The sequence below is a fragment of the Mustela lutreola genome, chromosome 1 (assembly GCF_030435805.1).
Source record: "Mustela lutreola isolate mMusLut2 chromosome 1, mMusLut2.pri, whole genome shotgun sequence".
In the NCBI taxonomy this organism is placed as follows: Eukaryota; Metazoa; Chordata; class Mammalia; order Carnivora; family Mustelidae; genus Mustela; species Mustela lutreola.
Genome location: NC_081290.1, coordinates 129065121 through 129082355, shown reverse-complemented (window position 1 = coordinate 129082355; position 17235 = coordinate 129065121). Strand labels below are relative to the sequence as shown.

At 37.3% G+C, this 17235-nt stretch overlaps 1 protein-coding gene across 3 annotated transcripts in view; it reads right to left on the bottom strand.

Annotated features, from left to right (window-relative positions):
* The window catches only part of RXFP1 (relaxin family peptide receptor 1), a 101018-nt gene that overhangs the window by 15689 nt on the left and 68094 nt on the right, over window positions 1–17235 (bottom strand). For 2 of the 3 annotated variants that reach the window (XM_059174087.1, XM_059174102.1), the window contains 6 exons: window positions 14976–15047; window positions 10738–10809; window positions 10580–10651; window positions 9917–9991; window positions 2642–2713; window positions 258–329 (listed from right to left, as the gene is read on the bottom strand). In XM_059174087.1, the coding sequence (XP_059030070.1) occupies window positions 258–329; window positions 2642–2713; window positions 9917–9991; window positions 10580–10651; window positions 10738–10809; window positions 14976–15047 (435 nt within the window). The remainder of the gene's footprint in view (window positions 1–257; window positions 330–2641; window positions 2714–9916; window positions 9992–10579; window positions 10652–10737; window positions 10810–14975; window positions 15048–17235) is intronic. The other variant, XM_059174097.1, reaches the window with a different exon arrangement.

Below are 17235 nucleotides of genomic sequence, written 5' to 3'. Positions count from 1 at the left end.
CCTTGATTTTATTATTTCCTTGTAGCTATGTTTCCTTTATCTCATTTTCTTCAAATAGTTATTTTATATATATATATATACACATATATACATATATATTTATGTATATTTTTGTAAGCTATCTGAAGTCATTTATGGCTCAAAGTGTATACAAATAATGGTTAGAAAAGAGATAAATATTTCTCAAATGTACAGAAGCATATATGTGTAACAAGTATGAACTAAAACAGTAGAAGGAAAAGTTTTATCAAACTTACAACTCATCTAGCTTCTGGAGAGGTGCAAAAGTATTTTCATTTAGGTGATTAATTTTGTTTTTCCTCATTACCCTGAAAGTAAAAAGAAAAAAAAATATGTTGTGGCTCCTTGAAGTGAGTGATAAATGAGTTTTTGGAAAGAAGATTAATAGCCTGAAAAAAAAGATAATTATATATAGTGCATTTTCACATCAAGTATTTTGTAGTACAGTAACTTATCCAGTCTAATTTTAGTTTTAAATTTCTCAAATTTTAATGATGATAAAAATAAAATATTATTCAAAATTTTAAGTAAAGTAGGGAAGAACTCTGCAAGGGAAATAGTGAAAAGTGAACTCTTGAGACTACAGACTGATTTTTTGCAACAGAGAGCACATTTAATCTGCCTAGCTCCTCTTGCTAACAGAACGCCCTGAGCGCAGGTGCACAGTAGCACTCATGCATCTAGTAGGCGAAGCAACTTGGGGTGGAGTTTTCTAACAAAGTCTAGTCTAAACTGGACCAATTCAGAAGATCTCTAGTTTGAAATGTTGAACCAAGATGTATGTAATTCCTTTTTTTAAGATTCATTTATTTATTTGACACAGAGAGACAGCCCAAGCAGGAGGAGTGGGAGAGGGAGAAGCAGGCTCCCAGCTCATCAGGGACCCTAATCTGGGCTCAGTCCCAGGACCCGGAGATCATGAGCTGAGCCAAAAGCAGATGCTTAACTGACTGAGCCACCCAGGAGCCCCACAGACTGTATGTAATTCTTGACGAGTTCATTTCTGCACTGATCTCATGTACTATGAGCCAGCATAAAGGAGTAACTCATGGAAAAGTTTTAAAAGCCTGATGCTTGGGTGGCTCAGTTGGTTAAGCCTCTGCTTTCTGTTCAGGTCATGATCCCGGGGTCCTGGAATCCAGTTCTATATGGAATCTTTGCCCAGCGGGGAGCCTGCTTCTCTCTCTGCCTGCTACCCGCTCCCCCGCTCTCTCTCTCTCTCTGACAAATAAATAAGATCTTAAAAAAAGTCTCAAAATGTTTTCAATTCTTTAAATGTGTGATGTGCTCAGAGGTTGGCCTTGTTCCATCCTGAAGCATTTATTTTCTCTCAGCTCTCCAAACATTACCACCTCCAGCCAGTATCTCTAGACCAGAAAAGCACAAGCAACTGCCAAGAGGAAACTCACAGATAATTTCCTCACACAGAGGCTTCTTTAAAAACATATAAAAGTGTATCATCAAAGAAGTTGAAAGTTTTGGTCTATGTCCTTCAGGTGCCACTTAGTTTCTTTCCAGCAATTGGTAAGAACTGTTTTGCGTGACTGACATGAGGCAGCCTGCACCTGAAGACTGCTCTGAGCTCATCGGGCAAGAATTCAGACATCTCAGGGGCTTGAACCCATTGGAATGTGGGATGATACTGGAAAAAAAGTTTTTTGTATCAGGGATAGCTATTGCGTTGCCTGTACACAGAGGTCCTTGTATTATGGTTTCTAGCCTGGATTTCGAGATGGATTCTGGGGTGGTTTCTAGACAGATTCTACTTTGGTGGATTTCAAACTTTGCCCATGTAGCTGCTCTTAAAAACATTGGGCTTAACATACATCCACAGAACCCAAGATTTACGTTTAACCATCTGAACTGCATTCTGTTATTTCAATTCAATTCAATTCAATTCAGCTTGTTTCATTAGATAAGCTAGTCAGAAGATACCGTATTGCTTTCATCACCCACTTGTGAGTTTCAACCCACAGTTGGAAAAACACTATTCTGAGAAAAAAAACCCGTGAATAAGGCAACTGTGTTTTTATCCTGAAAGAAGCACCATCATCCTTCCATCATGCTTTTCCATGGAAAAAGCAGCGTGACTTTAAAATAGACCAGAAAGACATAGGAGAAATTATACTCAACAACATTCTAAAATTTATCCTGGTGTCTTCAATTATATCTTCAGGGGTGTAGACATTCTGCCACATTTTAAAAAATTTTGGTTGTAATTAAATTTTTTCCACAATCTTTACAGTTGTAATTTGCAAAGGGCAAACATTCTTACAGATTAAGACTAATTTAGTGTTTCTCAAACTGAGTTCCAAAGAGAGATTTTAGGTGGTCAATGAAAATTTTTCCATTAAAATGGGTATTACTTAAGTTTGAGAAAGACAAGTCTCATATAATACAGAATTGTTGTGATGATCCATGCATGTTATGAATCTTGATCAAGGTTAGTGTGAACTTCAATAATTTTGCCAATCCACTTTGGTTGCAGAAAACTTTAAGTCATAAGTGAACATTTGTCATAATTACTTTGCATGTTTATGCTAACTTATGTTCACATAAATGATTAAATTTGTTTGTAAAGAGATATAATATCACTTTGAAAGGATAAAACTCTACTTACAAAACAGTTAAATTACTGCAGGAAATAAAAGTCAAATTTCTCAAATTATGGATATGGTTGCCTTCAAAGTCCCTGAAACATAAAAACAAAAACAATAAAGCTAAATTTTAATCATAGAAATAAATTTGTCAAGAGCTATTCGCTTTCTAATAAAATATCTTTTTTCACATACTGTTTATTTCATATAGAGTCCCACATGTAGCCACTTACATAAGAGCTAAAATAGTACATATATGCAATGCTTCTTTTTTTGTGTTCATAGTAAAAATGTTTTGAGTCATATCTGTATCATATGTTCTTGTGAGTACATATGTTACCTTGAGAAATGTGAAGCGAATGAGAAGTCAAATTAAAAAATTTGTTATGATAGGGGCACCTGGGTGGCTCAGTGGGTTAAAGTTTCTGCCTTCGGCTCAGGTCATGATCCCAGGGTCCTGGGATCAAGCCCCGAATCGGGCTCTCTGCTTGGCAGGAAGCCTGCTTCCTCTTCTCTCTCTGCCTTCCTCTCTGCCTTCCTCTCTGCCTACTTGTGATCTCTGTCAAATAAATAAATAAAATCTTTAAAAAAATTAAAAAAAATTTTTTATGATAAATACCCACTTCTTTACCAGACATTTAGTAGTGATATGTGTTAAACACCTGTCTACAGCAACCCCTTGTGATATATTTTAAAAACTCCCATCTCCTTAAAAAACAACAACAGGGGCACCTGAGTGGCTCAGTGGGTTAATCCTCTGCCTTCACTTCAGGTCATGATCTCAGGGTCCTGGGATCTAGCCCTGCGTTGGGCTCTCTGCTCATCAGGAAGCCCAGATCCCTTCCCCTTCCCCCTTGCCTATCTCTCTGCCTACTTGTGATCTCTGTATGATAAATAAATAAATAAAATCTTAAAAAAAAAAAAAGCAACAGTCAAAAACCATCTGTCTAGAGTTACCAATGGCATTTCTCTAAGTGCTGTGACCCTATTTGCTATGTCTGCAGAAGATTCTAATATTGCCACAGAAGCTTCTGCTGCCAAAACAGAATTTCACCTCTACCCCCCTTGCCTAAACACACCTTAGGAAAATTCTCAATAACCTTTTACCGCCAAGAACACCACTGTTTGCTTTATTATATTGCCACACAGGCTATGCTGTCTTTGGATTTCCAACTTCCAGTTCAGAGAGATGTACATAGACCCTGCTTACGCTCTCTTGCTGTGTAATGCTGTCACCAGCAGAAGTCTGATCTGAGAAGTAAAACATGCCAAAAATGTATGTTTGAGTGTCTCTTCTCTATGGTGATCATGAAGGCATTCTTTTGTTGTATCTCTTTTATCTTATCGTTAGGTTTATGGTGGAAGTTTGTAGATCAGAGCATTAGCGGAGCTTAGGGATATACTTTCAGGAGTAGGTCTTTAAATCTGTTCGGTCTACCCCAATACTTAGTTTCCTGGTAACCAATAATATGGAGCCATTCAAGAACAACTGAAACTAAAGTATACGAACTGAAGTGTGACCCAGGTATTAAAATCTGCCAGGCAAACATGGGTAACACTAAAAGAAGTACCTATATTCTGCTGGCTAGGCTGTATCTGGGATACTTCTATTTTGGGCATTGCAATAAAAATAGACTTGGACAAATCAAGACATATTGAACAATCTGAAAGACCAGGGTGTAAGGGACCTAGAAATCAAGTCAGTTGAGTAAAAGGGTGTATTCGTATAAGAAAAGTGCAAAATAAGAGAACTGTATTTGAAGTCAGGCTGTAGAAGATATCCTAAGGTTTTTCTATGTTGTATCAGGTTGCAACATTAGATTTACTGGATGAAGGACACAAAATATTTCAAATTTTTCAGCTCAAAATCTAGTGTCCAGAGAATAGCTTATTATTGCTACAGATATGTAACAGAAGCAATACATCATAACTGAAGAATTTTTGTAGACAGGATTTCTGTACTATATGGAATATTGTATTGTCTTAAATCTTGATTCTAGAACATCCTTTGAAAGAAAAAAATCTACTATCCTATTAAATTGGAAACTAAGTACTTATAGTACTTCTTTTTTGGTCATTAGTTTTGGTCAAAGCTTCTGGTCTCTCAATATATACTGTCAGTGACAGAGACCATTCTCTTCTTTCCTCTTTAATTGCTGTTACCATGAAACTACCACCAGGTGGTGATACTTCCTTAAGCCTTACAAAGGATCGTTGGGTGAGTCGATATATTTTTCTTGTTACCTATTATTATGACATCTTTTTTTATTAAGCTGACAAAAATATTTGTTAGTATTAGTGTACTAATTTGTAAAAAGCAGTAAGAGGCACCCCTCGAGGCATCATTTAGGGACTTCTGATTAAATTGTCAGGTTAGTTTAATTTTGAGATCATTTTTAACCTTTATTTGGGAATTTGTTTTTGCCTCCTTCCTAAAATGAGAGGTTTTAGTCCTTGATACACAGGAACCCGGTTTGAGGCATAAACTTGAAAATCTGGTTCTTTGAGCTGAAGAACAATACCAATACCAATAATCTTGCCTGTTTCTTCTCAGCTTCCTCACCTACCCCTAGTGGCATTCTAAACACGCAAATCTCCTTAACCTCTGCTTCCCCCCCATACTTCTGAAAGATTTCCGGCTCCTATTTCAAGGAGAAAATTGAGGGGATGAAGCAAGGAAAAGCCCCTGACCTTCTACTCAGCATCTAAACACTTACCTGTACATACACCTGGTCTCCTAGTCTCAAGAAGAGGATGACCCTTGTCCTGTTTCAAGCTAGTTCCTCCGTCTGTTTTTTTGAGTTTGACTTAAGTATGTATATGTCCTAAAACACATGGTCAGTTTTGGTGAATGTTCTTTGGCTCTTGTTTGCTTTCAGGGTTATATTCGTTAGAATTAGGTGCAGGTACGTCTAGCACGCATCCAACCATAAGAGCATAAATACGTAACTACAGTTTGGTAGTCTTGGAGACAGCATGGTATTTTTATGAAGTTGTTTCATGTTCACTTTTTACATACCCTGTCTTCATGGTCCAGGATGATGCTAAAGCTTGAGCCATCATATCCATGTTTTCTGGTTAAGGAAACAGAGGAAGAGCCTACCTATTTCACCTCAGGGTGGTTTCCCAGAAATTCCACAGTATACTTCTTCCACCTTCTTCAGTGGAGCTTGGTCATGTGGTTATATGAGGATGCAGGAAAGTCTGGGAATATTGTATTTTTGCTGGGCACACTGCTGTCCCAAATAGATCAGTTCTGTTATTGAAAAAGGACGCTGCAGTTTGATATACAAATTGGGTCATTAGTTATGCTATTTAGTTCTTCATATTTCTTTTGGTTACTATACGTATTATTTGGTGTATATGTATTTATAATGTAATATCTTTTGTGAGAAATTTCACACTATATCATTTGAATGTTCTTCTAAGTGTTGTTTATTGCAAACCGGCCAGAATTTTACCTACTTAGATAAAAAAAATATGATGTCTGCTTTTTGTTTTGTTTTGTTTTGCATCTACATGGAATACTATAGACCAGCCTTTTGTTTTTTTATCTTTTTTAATCACTAAGTTATAGTTGTATTTTTTTTTCTGTGTAAATAGCGCTGAATTAGGCTTTGGTTTGTGTGCCAACTTGACTATCTCTTTTCTTTTTAAAAAATAAGTTAAGCCTGCTTAAGTGTACTGATATGACTAATATATCTGACTTTAGTCTGCTATTTAAAAATATTACTCTATGGTTTTTATAGGTTAAAAAACTCTCAATAAATTAAAAAAACTTTCTTTTAATCTTTAGAAAGGTTTGTATATTCTATTGGTTATCTTTATAACACACCCAATACACCGTATCTTCTCTTTCTTAGAGAATAACAATACTTATTAATTTCCTGTTATAATTTATCTTATAAGCAATGATAAAATGAGTATATATTGTATTTCCTTATGCTTCTCTACTTTTCTCCCACCATATGATTTTGATCAGGTGTAAGTTTTTTATAATGTTCATCTTAAGAATATCAGATACCTACATACTGGGGGATTTGTTGGTTTTAAGTGATGACTTTTGATTCCAAGTTATTTTTCTTTCTAGTTCTATGGTTATCACTTTATTTATTTTGAAACTGTTTATTCATCTAAGATTAATATGTCTTCTTGATGAACATACCCTCTTATCATTGTGTGATATCCTTTAAAATGCATTTTTTTTTTTTTTTTTTTTTTTTTTTTTTTAAAGATTTTATTTATTTATTTGACAGAGATCACAAGTAGGCAGAGAGGCAGACAGAGAGAGAGGAGGAAGCAGGCTCCCCGCAGAGCAGAGAGCCCGATGTGGGGCTCGATCCCAGGACCCTGGGATCATGACCTGAGCTGAAGGCAGAGGCTTTAACCCACTGAGCCACCCAGGCGCCCCTAAAATGCATTTTATTTTTCCATCTGGGCCCACATCTTCCAGCACCTTGCTCCATAATGTATCTTCATCATTTTCTATAGTTTCAAATTCTTCGTATTAGCTTCTCCCACCTATAATTATAAACCTACTTCATCTCCCATCAAAATAAGTTTAATTTGCTGTCTTGATTTTTGGTTCACCTTTGGCTATTGCCCCATCTGTTCACGTGGTTTATTTATCAATTATATTTTCAACTTTTTGAATTTCCAAATTTTTATTGTGGTGTTTACAGTTTTTATTTTTTGCTTTGAAACAATGATAGTAAAGGTTTTAATCTGCTGTCTGTCACATATCTGGCAAGCATATTATCTGGGGCTGTCATATGTCTTTTATTTTATGCATATTTTTCCAGTAAATCAGTTAAATAATTTTTTCTTTACCAACACATGAAACAGATTTTCCAGTTTAAACTTTGCTAAATAAAAGTTCATGCGCAAAATAAAGGTATTGTGATTAGTTTTAGCAGAAATGAATATTTATAAAGCAAAAATTATTATTATTAGCATTAACATTGGGATAATACTGTCAGGAATGGATATGAAATGACTTGTTTGGATAGCTAAAATTTAAAGATAGTAACTTTAGTTATGAAATTGTAAATGTCCACTTCTTTACTAACAAATCTTTTTTTATATTAAACTTATTTATTTATTGTATTCTGAGAGAGAGAGAGAGAGAGCGCGTTGGCATGTGGGAGCAGGGGGAGCAGTAGAGGGGGTGGGAAGGGAAAAGTAGAGAGAATCTTGAGCAGACCCCACACTGAGAATGGATCCCAACCTGGGGCTTGATCTCAAAACCCCGAGATCATGACCTGAGCGAAACCAAGAGTTGGATGCTTAACCTAGGGCGCCTGAGTGGCTCAACTGATTAAGATGCTGACTCTTGATTTCAGTTCAGGTGGAGATCTCATGGTGGTGGGATCGAGCCACATATGGGGCTGCCAATTCAGCGGTCAGTCTGCTTGGGATTCTCTCCCTCTCTCACTGCCCCTCCCTCCATTTGCACACATGCTCTCTCTCTGAATAAATAAATCTTAAAAAAAAAAAAAAAGTTGGATGTTTACCAGACTGAGCCACACAGGTGCCCCTTTAGTAATAAATCTTAATCATTTAAAGATTTATCTGAGGGGTGCCTGGATGGCGCAGTCAGTTAAGAATCCAGCTTCGCCTCAGGTCATGATCCTGAGGTCTTGGGATCTGGCACTCTATGGGGCTCCCTGCTCTGCTTCTCCCTGTGAGCGCCCTCCTCCACAAGGCCCGCCCCCTCACCATTCCATCCCTCCCACCCCACATGCTCTCTCTCTCTCAAATACCTAAAAATCTTTTAAAAAATACAGTTTTATCTGAGATGTATATTAGGCTGCCTTTTTAAAAGCACAAGAAATGCTTATTAATGTATTGCATAATATCTCCTACATTTGCTTCTGGTCTCAGCACATGAATTTTTAATTGCTAATTTACTTATGTAAATATCAATCAATTTTGCTTTATTACGCTTGGATTACTGAGCATGTAATAGCTGTTTAATGTCTTCATTTGAAATAAAATTTAACTACAACAAAGGATATTGAACTTAAATACCCTTTTTTTGAATACTTTACCTTGTCAACAAGGGAGTGTACTATGCTGTCATACCAAAATGCCCTTTGGACTCAGTAATGATTCTGGGGATGTTTGTCTTCTTCTAAATGGTTCCAAACTAGTGTGTTTTGAGTTATCATGTCTGCTTTTTATAGCACTTCCCACTCCTGCTTTATTATCAGGTCGATTGTTGTCACTTCACACTAATGTTTTGAACTTATCTTTTCATTCTAATTTTTTAAAATTTACTTTTTATTTTTTATTTTTGTAAAGATTTTACTTATTTGTTTGACAGACAGAGATCACAAGTAGGCAGAGAGGCAGGCAGAGAGAGAGAGAGGGAAGCAGGCTCCCTGCCGAGCAGAGAGCCTGATGCAGGGCTCAATCCCAGAACCCTAAGATCATGACCTGAGCGGAGGACAGAGAGAGAGAGTACAAGCAGGGGGAGCAGCGGGCAGAGGGAGAAGCAGGATCCCCGCTGAGGAAGGAGCCCAATGTGGGACTCTACCTCAGGACTCTGGGATCAGGACCTGAGCCAAAGGCAGATGCTTAACTGAGTCACCCAGGTGTCCTTTTCCCCTCAACTTTTAATCTGGTTCTTACACTCTGCTGTGAGCTTAGAAATCAAGCAACAAAAAAAGCTTCTGAGAATTTCCTACAAAATGAAAGAGAAAGTTTTCATATAATACTGTACATGTGGTTTACTGAACTTATAAATAGTTATTTTGGTTACTTGTTTCTTCATTTTTTACCTGCATGTTAAGTAGGCAAATTTACTGGGTAATTGAGTTCTGAACAGGTAGAATGATACTTATTACCATAAGCAAAGTTACTGTGTAAACATTTCCATGAGACATATTCTATTGTGATTAGACTTCAAAAATAAATTATAAGTATCATATTCTCATTAGGCAGAATTTAGAAACGAGACTAAAGTGACTTAGTCTTTCTGTACCAAATAAATAGGCGAAAATAGATGACAGAAGGAAGGAAGAGATGTTCTACAGCTACTGTGACATCCCTTCTGTCTTTCTTCTTCCTGTCTCCAATTTTTTGTGTGTGCGTGTGAGGTGTTTTATCTAGGCAAGAGTCTAGAGGGGTTAATTTGGATAATGGGCATGTTTAATAACAAAATCATACTAAAGTAATTTGAGGAAATGTGACATGACATAAACAACATATCATTTTTAAAAACCTAATATCCAAAGTGTACTGGGCAAAACCAGGAAAGTTAGTTAACTTATTTAAAGAAAGGTTCATCAGCTTACAGCCAATGCAGCCTTGGCATGTGCTGGCAAAGAGGTTTGTCTGGTAAATGGGTGAGGACATTATTCATCAACGCTCTGAAAAAGAAAAGGAAGAAAAGAATTCACATTTTTCTGGTTCTTCTCTCGTCTTAAGTCAAACATGGTATTATCATTATTCTTTATAAAACCACAAAAATCTATTGCGTTAGTTGTCTTCTCTCTTTTTTTTTCTCTGTAAGTCTTGTTATATTTAAGTGATTGCTTGTTAGTAATAAAATTCGACAAATGATAGTTGTCATATGGAAGAAGCAGCAAAGTTAGTAACTGAAGGAAAACCTCTTCCCATCAAAAGTGGGTAGTGAGAAGAAATTGATTTTCAATTAATGTTATTTTTCTTTACCAAGATTAATATGGGCAGTAATTGTGTACTTGAGAATATTTCAATAAAATATGGAAGTAAGGCTATATTTAGTTTTGATGGGCTGATATCCTAGAAGACAGACCGTATAAGATTATTAAAACTATAAAATAGCCATTAGAATATGATTAAGAGATGGTTTGTAGTTGTAAAGGCCTTTTTGGGGCTTTAACAATTCCATATTTAATGCTGTTAAACTTAAAGCAGAATTTTTATTCATGTCTTTTCCTTCAATTGAAATATTTGCTTTAATTTTTAGTACTTACAAGAGAATAAGAGAATTTAGTCCATAAAATGTTAGTGGGGAAATTCGACTGAGGTGATTATCTTCAATTATCCTGCCAGCCAGAAGAAAAAATTGATTCATTTATATATTTAGAATATAAAAACTATTACTATAAAATGCCATGTAAATTAAACATACAGCCATTCTAGTCTGTGGAGATCTTCAAAAACACCCGGCTTCAAGAAAGTTATTCTGTTATGGCTGAGATACCTGAGAAAAGAGAAATGACCACAAGAAATGTGTTACCTTCTTTTTTCTTGATTTTTTTTTTTTTTAAGATTTTATTTTTCAGTAACGTCTACACCCAATGTGGGACTTGAACTTAAAATCCTGAGATCAAGAGTTGCATGATCTACTGACTGAGCCATCCAGGCGCCCCAAATGTGTTACTTTCTTGATATCTTATAATAAGGAAAGGAAAAACAATAGTCATCCATCTTAGATTTTCTTATATGCTATTCTTTTTTTTTTTTTTTTTTTTTTTTTTTTTTTAAAGATTTTATTTATTTATTTGACAGAGAGAGTTCACAGTAGACAGAGAGGCAGGCAGAGAGAGAAGCAGGCTCCCTGCTGAGCAGAGATCCCGATGCGGGACTCGATCCCAGGATCCTGAGATCATGACCTGAGCCGAAGGCAGCGGCTTAACCCACTGAGCCACCCAGGCGCCCATCTTATATGCTATTCTTATCACACCTTTTTCCTTCTTTGGGGTCTCTAAAAGGACCTGGTCACTTACCTTTTCATGTGTAGGTTTTAGTTCCCCTATAATCAATCAATCAATCAATCACACTCTATTCATTCACCTATGCCTTTACTAATCAAATTGTTTTGCACACCTGCTCTGTGGCACTGTGCTAGGTGTATCATCCCTTTCTTTGAGGCGCTTTGAGTCTAGAGGGAAGGTAGAATACGAACAGGTTATTATAGCAATGTGGGGAAAAGAGAGAAGTGCACAAGGTATGGTTGTTCTGACATTGCGCAGACAGCGCTTAGCTTTGTTGGGGGTGGGGACTGCAGGGCACAGAGGAGTCAGGACACAGAAGCCTGTACTAAAAGAGGCACAACAGGATGGATGGAGATTTGGATGAAGATGTCATTTGCAAAGCAAAGATTGGGTAGGAGTTCATATAGGCAGAGGAGATCGCTTATGCAAAAGCAAGAAGTCTGAAGGAGAGAGTAACAAGGGAAGAGATCACCAGGTATCTCAGTGCAGCCTCCCCCTGAAGGGGCTGGGAAGAGAGACAGGAAGTGAACCTGGGAGGCAGGCGAGGGTCTGTTCTAGAAAAAAAGGACATTGCATGCCTTACCAAAGAGTTTGACCCCACTTTACCTGCCCAACTTTACTTCTAACCCTACTGCAGAGTGAACCAACTCTGTTCTGTTACGTTGCTCTTGCCCTTTCGCCATGTTTATTTCTACCTCAGTCTCTTGAGCACAGCAATGTGCTGCTCTCTCTGCTGTCAGTTCAAGTCCTGGCTTTGCTACTTATTAATAGTGTGACCTTAAGGAAGCAGTTAACTTCTGAAAGCCTCAGTTTTCCCAACTCTAACATGGAGGTAATATTAGTATCTACTTTATTAGGTTGTGGTAATGTTTGAGGCAACACATGTCATAAACACTCAGCACATATTGTTTATGACAACAGCACCTCTGTTCATGCTTACCATTCTGATTTCTCTTCTTTTTCCTCTCTGCCTACGATTCATATGGAAGTTTTAGTAGAAATTTTACTTCCAACAGATACTTGGACCACATGGATTTCTCTCTTTTCTGACAATTTTTAGAGTTGACATGTTATAAAATTCCTCCTGCTGGTAGTCTCCCCTGTCCCTACCAGGTTTGACTTTTAGGGATAACAAGATATGATGCCCTGTATTATAGTGTATAGTGTCTTGCCTCCCTCTCTGGTTTTATCTTATTTTATTTTCCCCTCCCTTTTCCTCTGTTCATCTGTTTTATTTTGTAAATTCCATGTATGAGTGAAATCATATGGTTCTTTTCTTTCTCTGACTGACTTATTTCCCTCAGCATAATATTTTCTAGTTTCATCCATGTCATTGCAAATGGCAAGATTTCATTCTTTCTGATGGTTCAGTAATAACCCATTGTGTGTGTGTGTGTGTGTGTGTGTGTGTGTGTGTGTGTATTAACATTTTCTTTATCCACGCATCCTTTGATAGACATTTGGGCTCTTTCCATATTTTGACTATTGTGAATAGTAATGCTATAAGCATTGGGGTGCATGTGCCTCAGGGGTCTCCTTTAAAAGCCAATAGCAATCCCCTAGATACAAGGCATTTGACTCCTCCCATATCTTATACTCATCTGTTTAGCCCAGTCCTGTCTGTTTTCCCGAGTCATCCCTCACTATTCTAGATCCCAAATGGTCACTCATTTCAGTGAATCTTTTTTTCTTAAGATTTTCTTTTATTTATTTATTTTAGAGAGAAAGAGAGAGAGCAAGTGCATGCACAATCAGGAGGAGGGGCATAGAGAAAGGGAGAGAATCTCGAGCAGACTATGCTCTGAGTGCAGAGCCTGATGATGCCAGGATCAATCCCATGACTTGAGATCATGACCTTTGCCAAAATAACATCTGAAGAATCAGATGCTTAACTGACTGAGCTGCCCAGACACCCCTTTCAGTGAATTTAGTAGCAGTTTTGGTCTGAACAACACAGGTTTAGGATTTAATTAAGTAACCTCTTTTATAATTTTCTAATTATTTTGCATATAACTGATTTATCACAAAACTGGTTTTGTTTCCCCACCCTAGATTATAAGCTTCCAGAAGGCAAGAGGCATGCCTCTCTCTAGCAGTAGCATAGCCCTTTGCCTGAAACTTTAGGGTGTAAGCTGCTGGAAGGAAGCCTGTCTGACTTATCTTCCTATGCCACCTCCCCATGGTGTCTAGCTGAGAAATTTACACACTGCAATGGCTAATGAATATTTATGGATGAATGAAAAGCAGGAACCTAATGATTATCACAGATAATCTAGAAGTGTGTGACATCTTTAATATCCAAACAATATTCTAGTGCTATGAATAACTATGGAGGGAGATGGCGGACCCTTTAAAATTTGTGATACTATTCTTCACATCTGTGGAACTCTAAACCAAGCCTGGACTATTGTTCACATCCATTGAACATTAAACCAAGCAGATGTGGTTTACTAAGTTTTAAACAGATTCGTGGGGTATTAGAGAGAAAGATAGTTGGGAGTCTAATGGGAATGGATCCAGTATTGACTTTGGGTGATTTGCCAAGAGATTAAAGATCAGGGATGGGATAGAAGGGAAGAGGATTTGTCAAAAGTGGTTACTTTTAAGACTTTGAGTCTCCATGGCCCTTCTTTCATTTTACTAGTAAAATCATTAGGCAGTCTTTCCTCAATCCCAAACCCTCATGCCACAAACTAGGAATCTGGCTGGAATGAGTTTCTTGGATAAGGATTTTAAAAGGTAGTGTAAGATAGAAAGCAAGGGGGGCAGAAATGGAAATATAGGAAGTTGTTTCATTTGAAACCCAAGAGTGAGAGAAGCCATAAGAGAATCTTAATCTCAGGAAACAAACTGAGGGGTGCTGGAGGGGAGGGGAGGTAGGAAGGCTGGGGTGGCTGGCTGATGAACACTGGGGAGGTTATGTGCTATGGTGAGGGCTGTGAATTGTGTAAGACTGATGAATCACAGACCTGTACCCTGAAACAAATAATACATTATAGGTTAATAAAAAAAGAATTAAAATAAAAAAAATACAGGAAGTTGTTGATTTAAGCGATTTTTGGTTATATTTCCATGCTATTAATTCTTACAGGAGGTTAGGTTCAGCTGCTTAGTAAAACTCAACGAAATGAACTTTGAGAAAGCCATTTTTAAAAAAAATTTCTTTTTGTTTTTAAGATTTTATTTATTTATTTGAGAGAGAATGAGTGAGAGAGAGCATGAGAGAGGAGAAGGTCAGAGGGAGAAGCAGACTCCCCAAGGAGCTGGGAGCCTGATGCGGGACTCGATCCTGAAAGTTCGTGATCATGACCTGAGCCGAAGGCAGTTGCTTAACCAACTGATCCACCCAGGTGCTCAGAAAGCCAATTTTAAAAAGCTTTGCTTTTAACTATAATGAAATATCATTTCATACCCATTAAGATGACTGTTAAAAAAAAAAAAATCCCCAAGCAACAAACTCCCAGACAATAAGAAGTATGGATGAAGATGTGAAGAAATAAGGACTACTGGAGTCAGGACTCAAGCATGGGCCTGTCTGAGCTGGAATCCCCCAGGGACAGGGCTGCGCCCACCCTTCCCTTGCTGTGGGCAGGAGGGCTGCTGCGCAATAGGCAAACTGCAGGACTGGTGAACTGATTGCGCAGGTACTTACAGTTTAGTAAGACTGTAGAGTCCTCGGAATGCATAGATGGGTATGGATCTAATCTTGTTGTTTTGCAGACACCTGTGAAGATAATTATAAAAAAAAATGACACAGTTTCAGTTTTGCCAGTCGTAAAGAGCTCTTTGGGTGGGTGGTGGTTCTCCTAGCACAACAGGAATGGACTTAGTGGATCACTGAATACACCCTTGTAATTGGTTAAGATGGTGCATTTTACGTACTACTTGTTTTACCATAATAAACATTTTTAAAGAACTAATTGATTAATTAATTAATTTTCAGCATAACAGTATTCATTGCATAATAAACTTTAACAATTTATTTTAATTATTTTTTTATTTTTTATGAATTTATTTTTTAAAAGATCTTATTTATTTATTTGACACAGAGAGAGCACAAGCAGAGGGAGCAGCAGGCAGAGGGAGAAACAGACTCCCCGCTGAGCAGGGAGCCTCACACCAGACTAGATCCCAGGACCCAGGTATCACAACCTAAGGGAAGGCAGCCACTTAACTGACTGAGCCACCCAGTTACCCCTAAGCCTCTTTTTTTAATTAAAAAAAGGCAGACCTAGCGATAATTGAGTGAAACTAGATATCATCTCATTTTGTTTTGCTGTTAACTTCATGTATGATTAGGCAAATTTTACTTAGAAATTCTAGTTATAAAGATGAATATGTAAGAGTTAAAAATATAATATTTGAATCTTCCTTAAGGAAAACTTTAAGGCATAGTAAGGCACTCAGTACTCCAACAGGACCAGAAATCAGACTTTTTAACATTTCCTGCTATAATAGAAAGATTGGCATTTAGTATAACGCTGGCAAAAGTACAAGTATGTGACATCTTTAAGGTCCTGGATCATATTCCATGTTAATCACAAATCTGCCCAGCAAGTTAGCTTTAATTTTATTAATTTGACCCTCCAAGCCTTGCTCCAAAAGTGTTTGATGAAGCTTAGAAGGAGTATTTATGGCAAAAGAAAAAAAAAAAAAGAAGTAAAAAGACCCAGGACTAGAAGAATATAAATTAGACCTGCAGGTCAAGACAAGAATGCAATCTTAAATAGTTAACTAGTCATCCAGGATGATTGGCCTCGGGTTAACTGGAGGTCAAAGGAAACAGATACCAGAACCCAAGCAATTGCATCAAATGCACCCTTGCAAAGCTTTGTCCCTCTGCATGTACTGGCCCCAGGTTTTAGGAAACGACAAATAAGGGCTTTAAGCTGGACTTCTTGTACTGAATACAGGTCACCATTGTCCTTTAGGGAGTTCTGAAGTTTATATATATATTTTTATAAATACAAGGAGGAATAAGGTAGAAACCAATATGAACACATTTTTAAAGAGATTTATTTGTTTATTTTAGAGAGAAAGACAGACAGAGAGCACAGAGAGAATCTTTAGCAGACTCCCAGCTGAGTGCAGAGCCCAGCTTGGGCTTGAGCTCACAACCTTGAGATCGTGACTTGAACCAAAATCAAGAATCGGACACAGGGCACCTGAGTGGCTCCATCAGTTAAGTGTCTGCTCTGCCTTCAACTCAGGTCTAGATCCTGGAGTCCCAGAATCAAACCCTGCATCAAGCTCCTTGCTCAGCGGGGAGTCTGCTTCTCCCTCTGACCCTTCCCCCTCTCATGCCCTCTCTCTCAAATAAATAAATAAAATCTTAAAAAAAAAAAAAAAAGAAGAGTCAGACACTTAACCAGGCACTCTCAGTATGAACAAATTCTTAGTTAATTAGAAATTTTGATTCAAGGGGATTCCTTATTTCTCCAACATGTAAGAAAACCTAAATTTGATTTTAAAAATGTTATTAAATTTACTATGCACTTAATTTCACGGAACGTACTGACTGTGATTTCGATTACAAAATAGGGAATGCTAATACGCAGAGAAGCTTACGCATGTATTTATTTGTTTCTAAGTATTTTCATGATTAATGATTAATAGACTGTATTGCATGAAGGTTGAGCAAAGCTATATCTCTAATAATCAAGTAGAATTTTTTTTGTAATTAAGCTATTTTGATCTATTAGTTAAAACAAATTGGCTGTTCAAGAAGTAATTTGGGACGCCTGCTTGGCTCAGTAAGTAGAGCACATGACTCTTGATCTTGGGGTGGTGGGTGTGAGCCCCACGTTGTGTAGAGATTACTTAAAAATAAAATCTTAAAAAAATTAGTTCAATGTTTATTATGTAAAAATGATAAACTACTGTGTTGTATAAACCTGAATTTTGATGTTTAA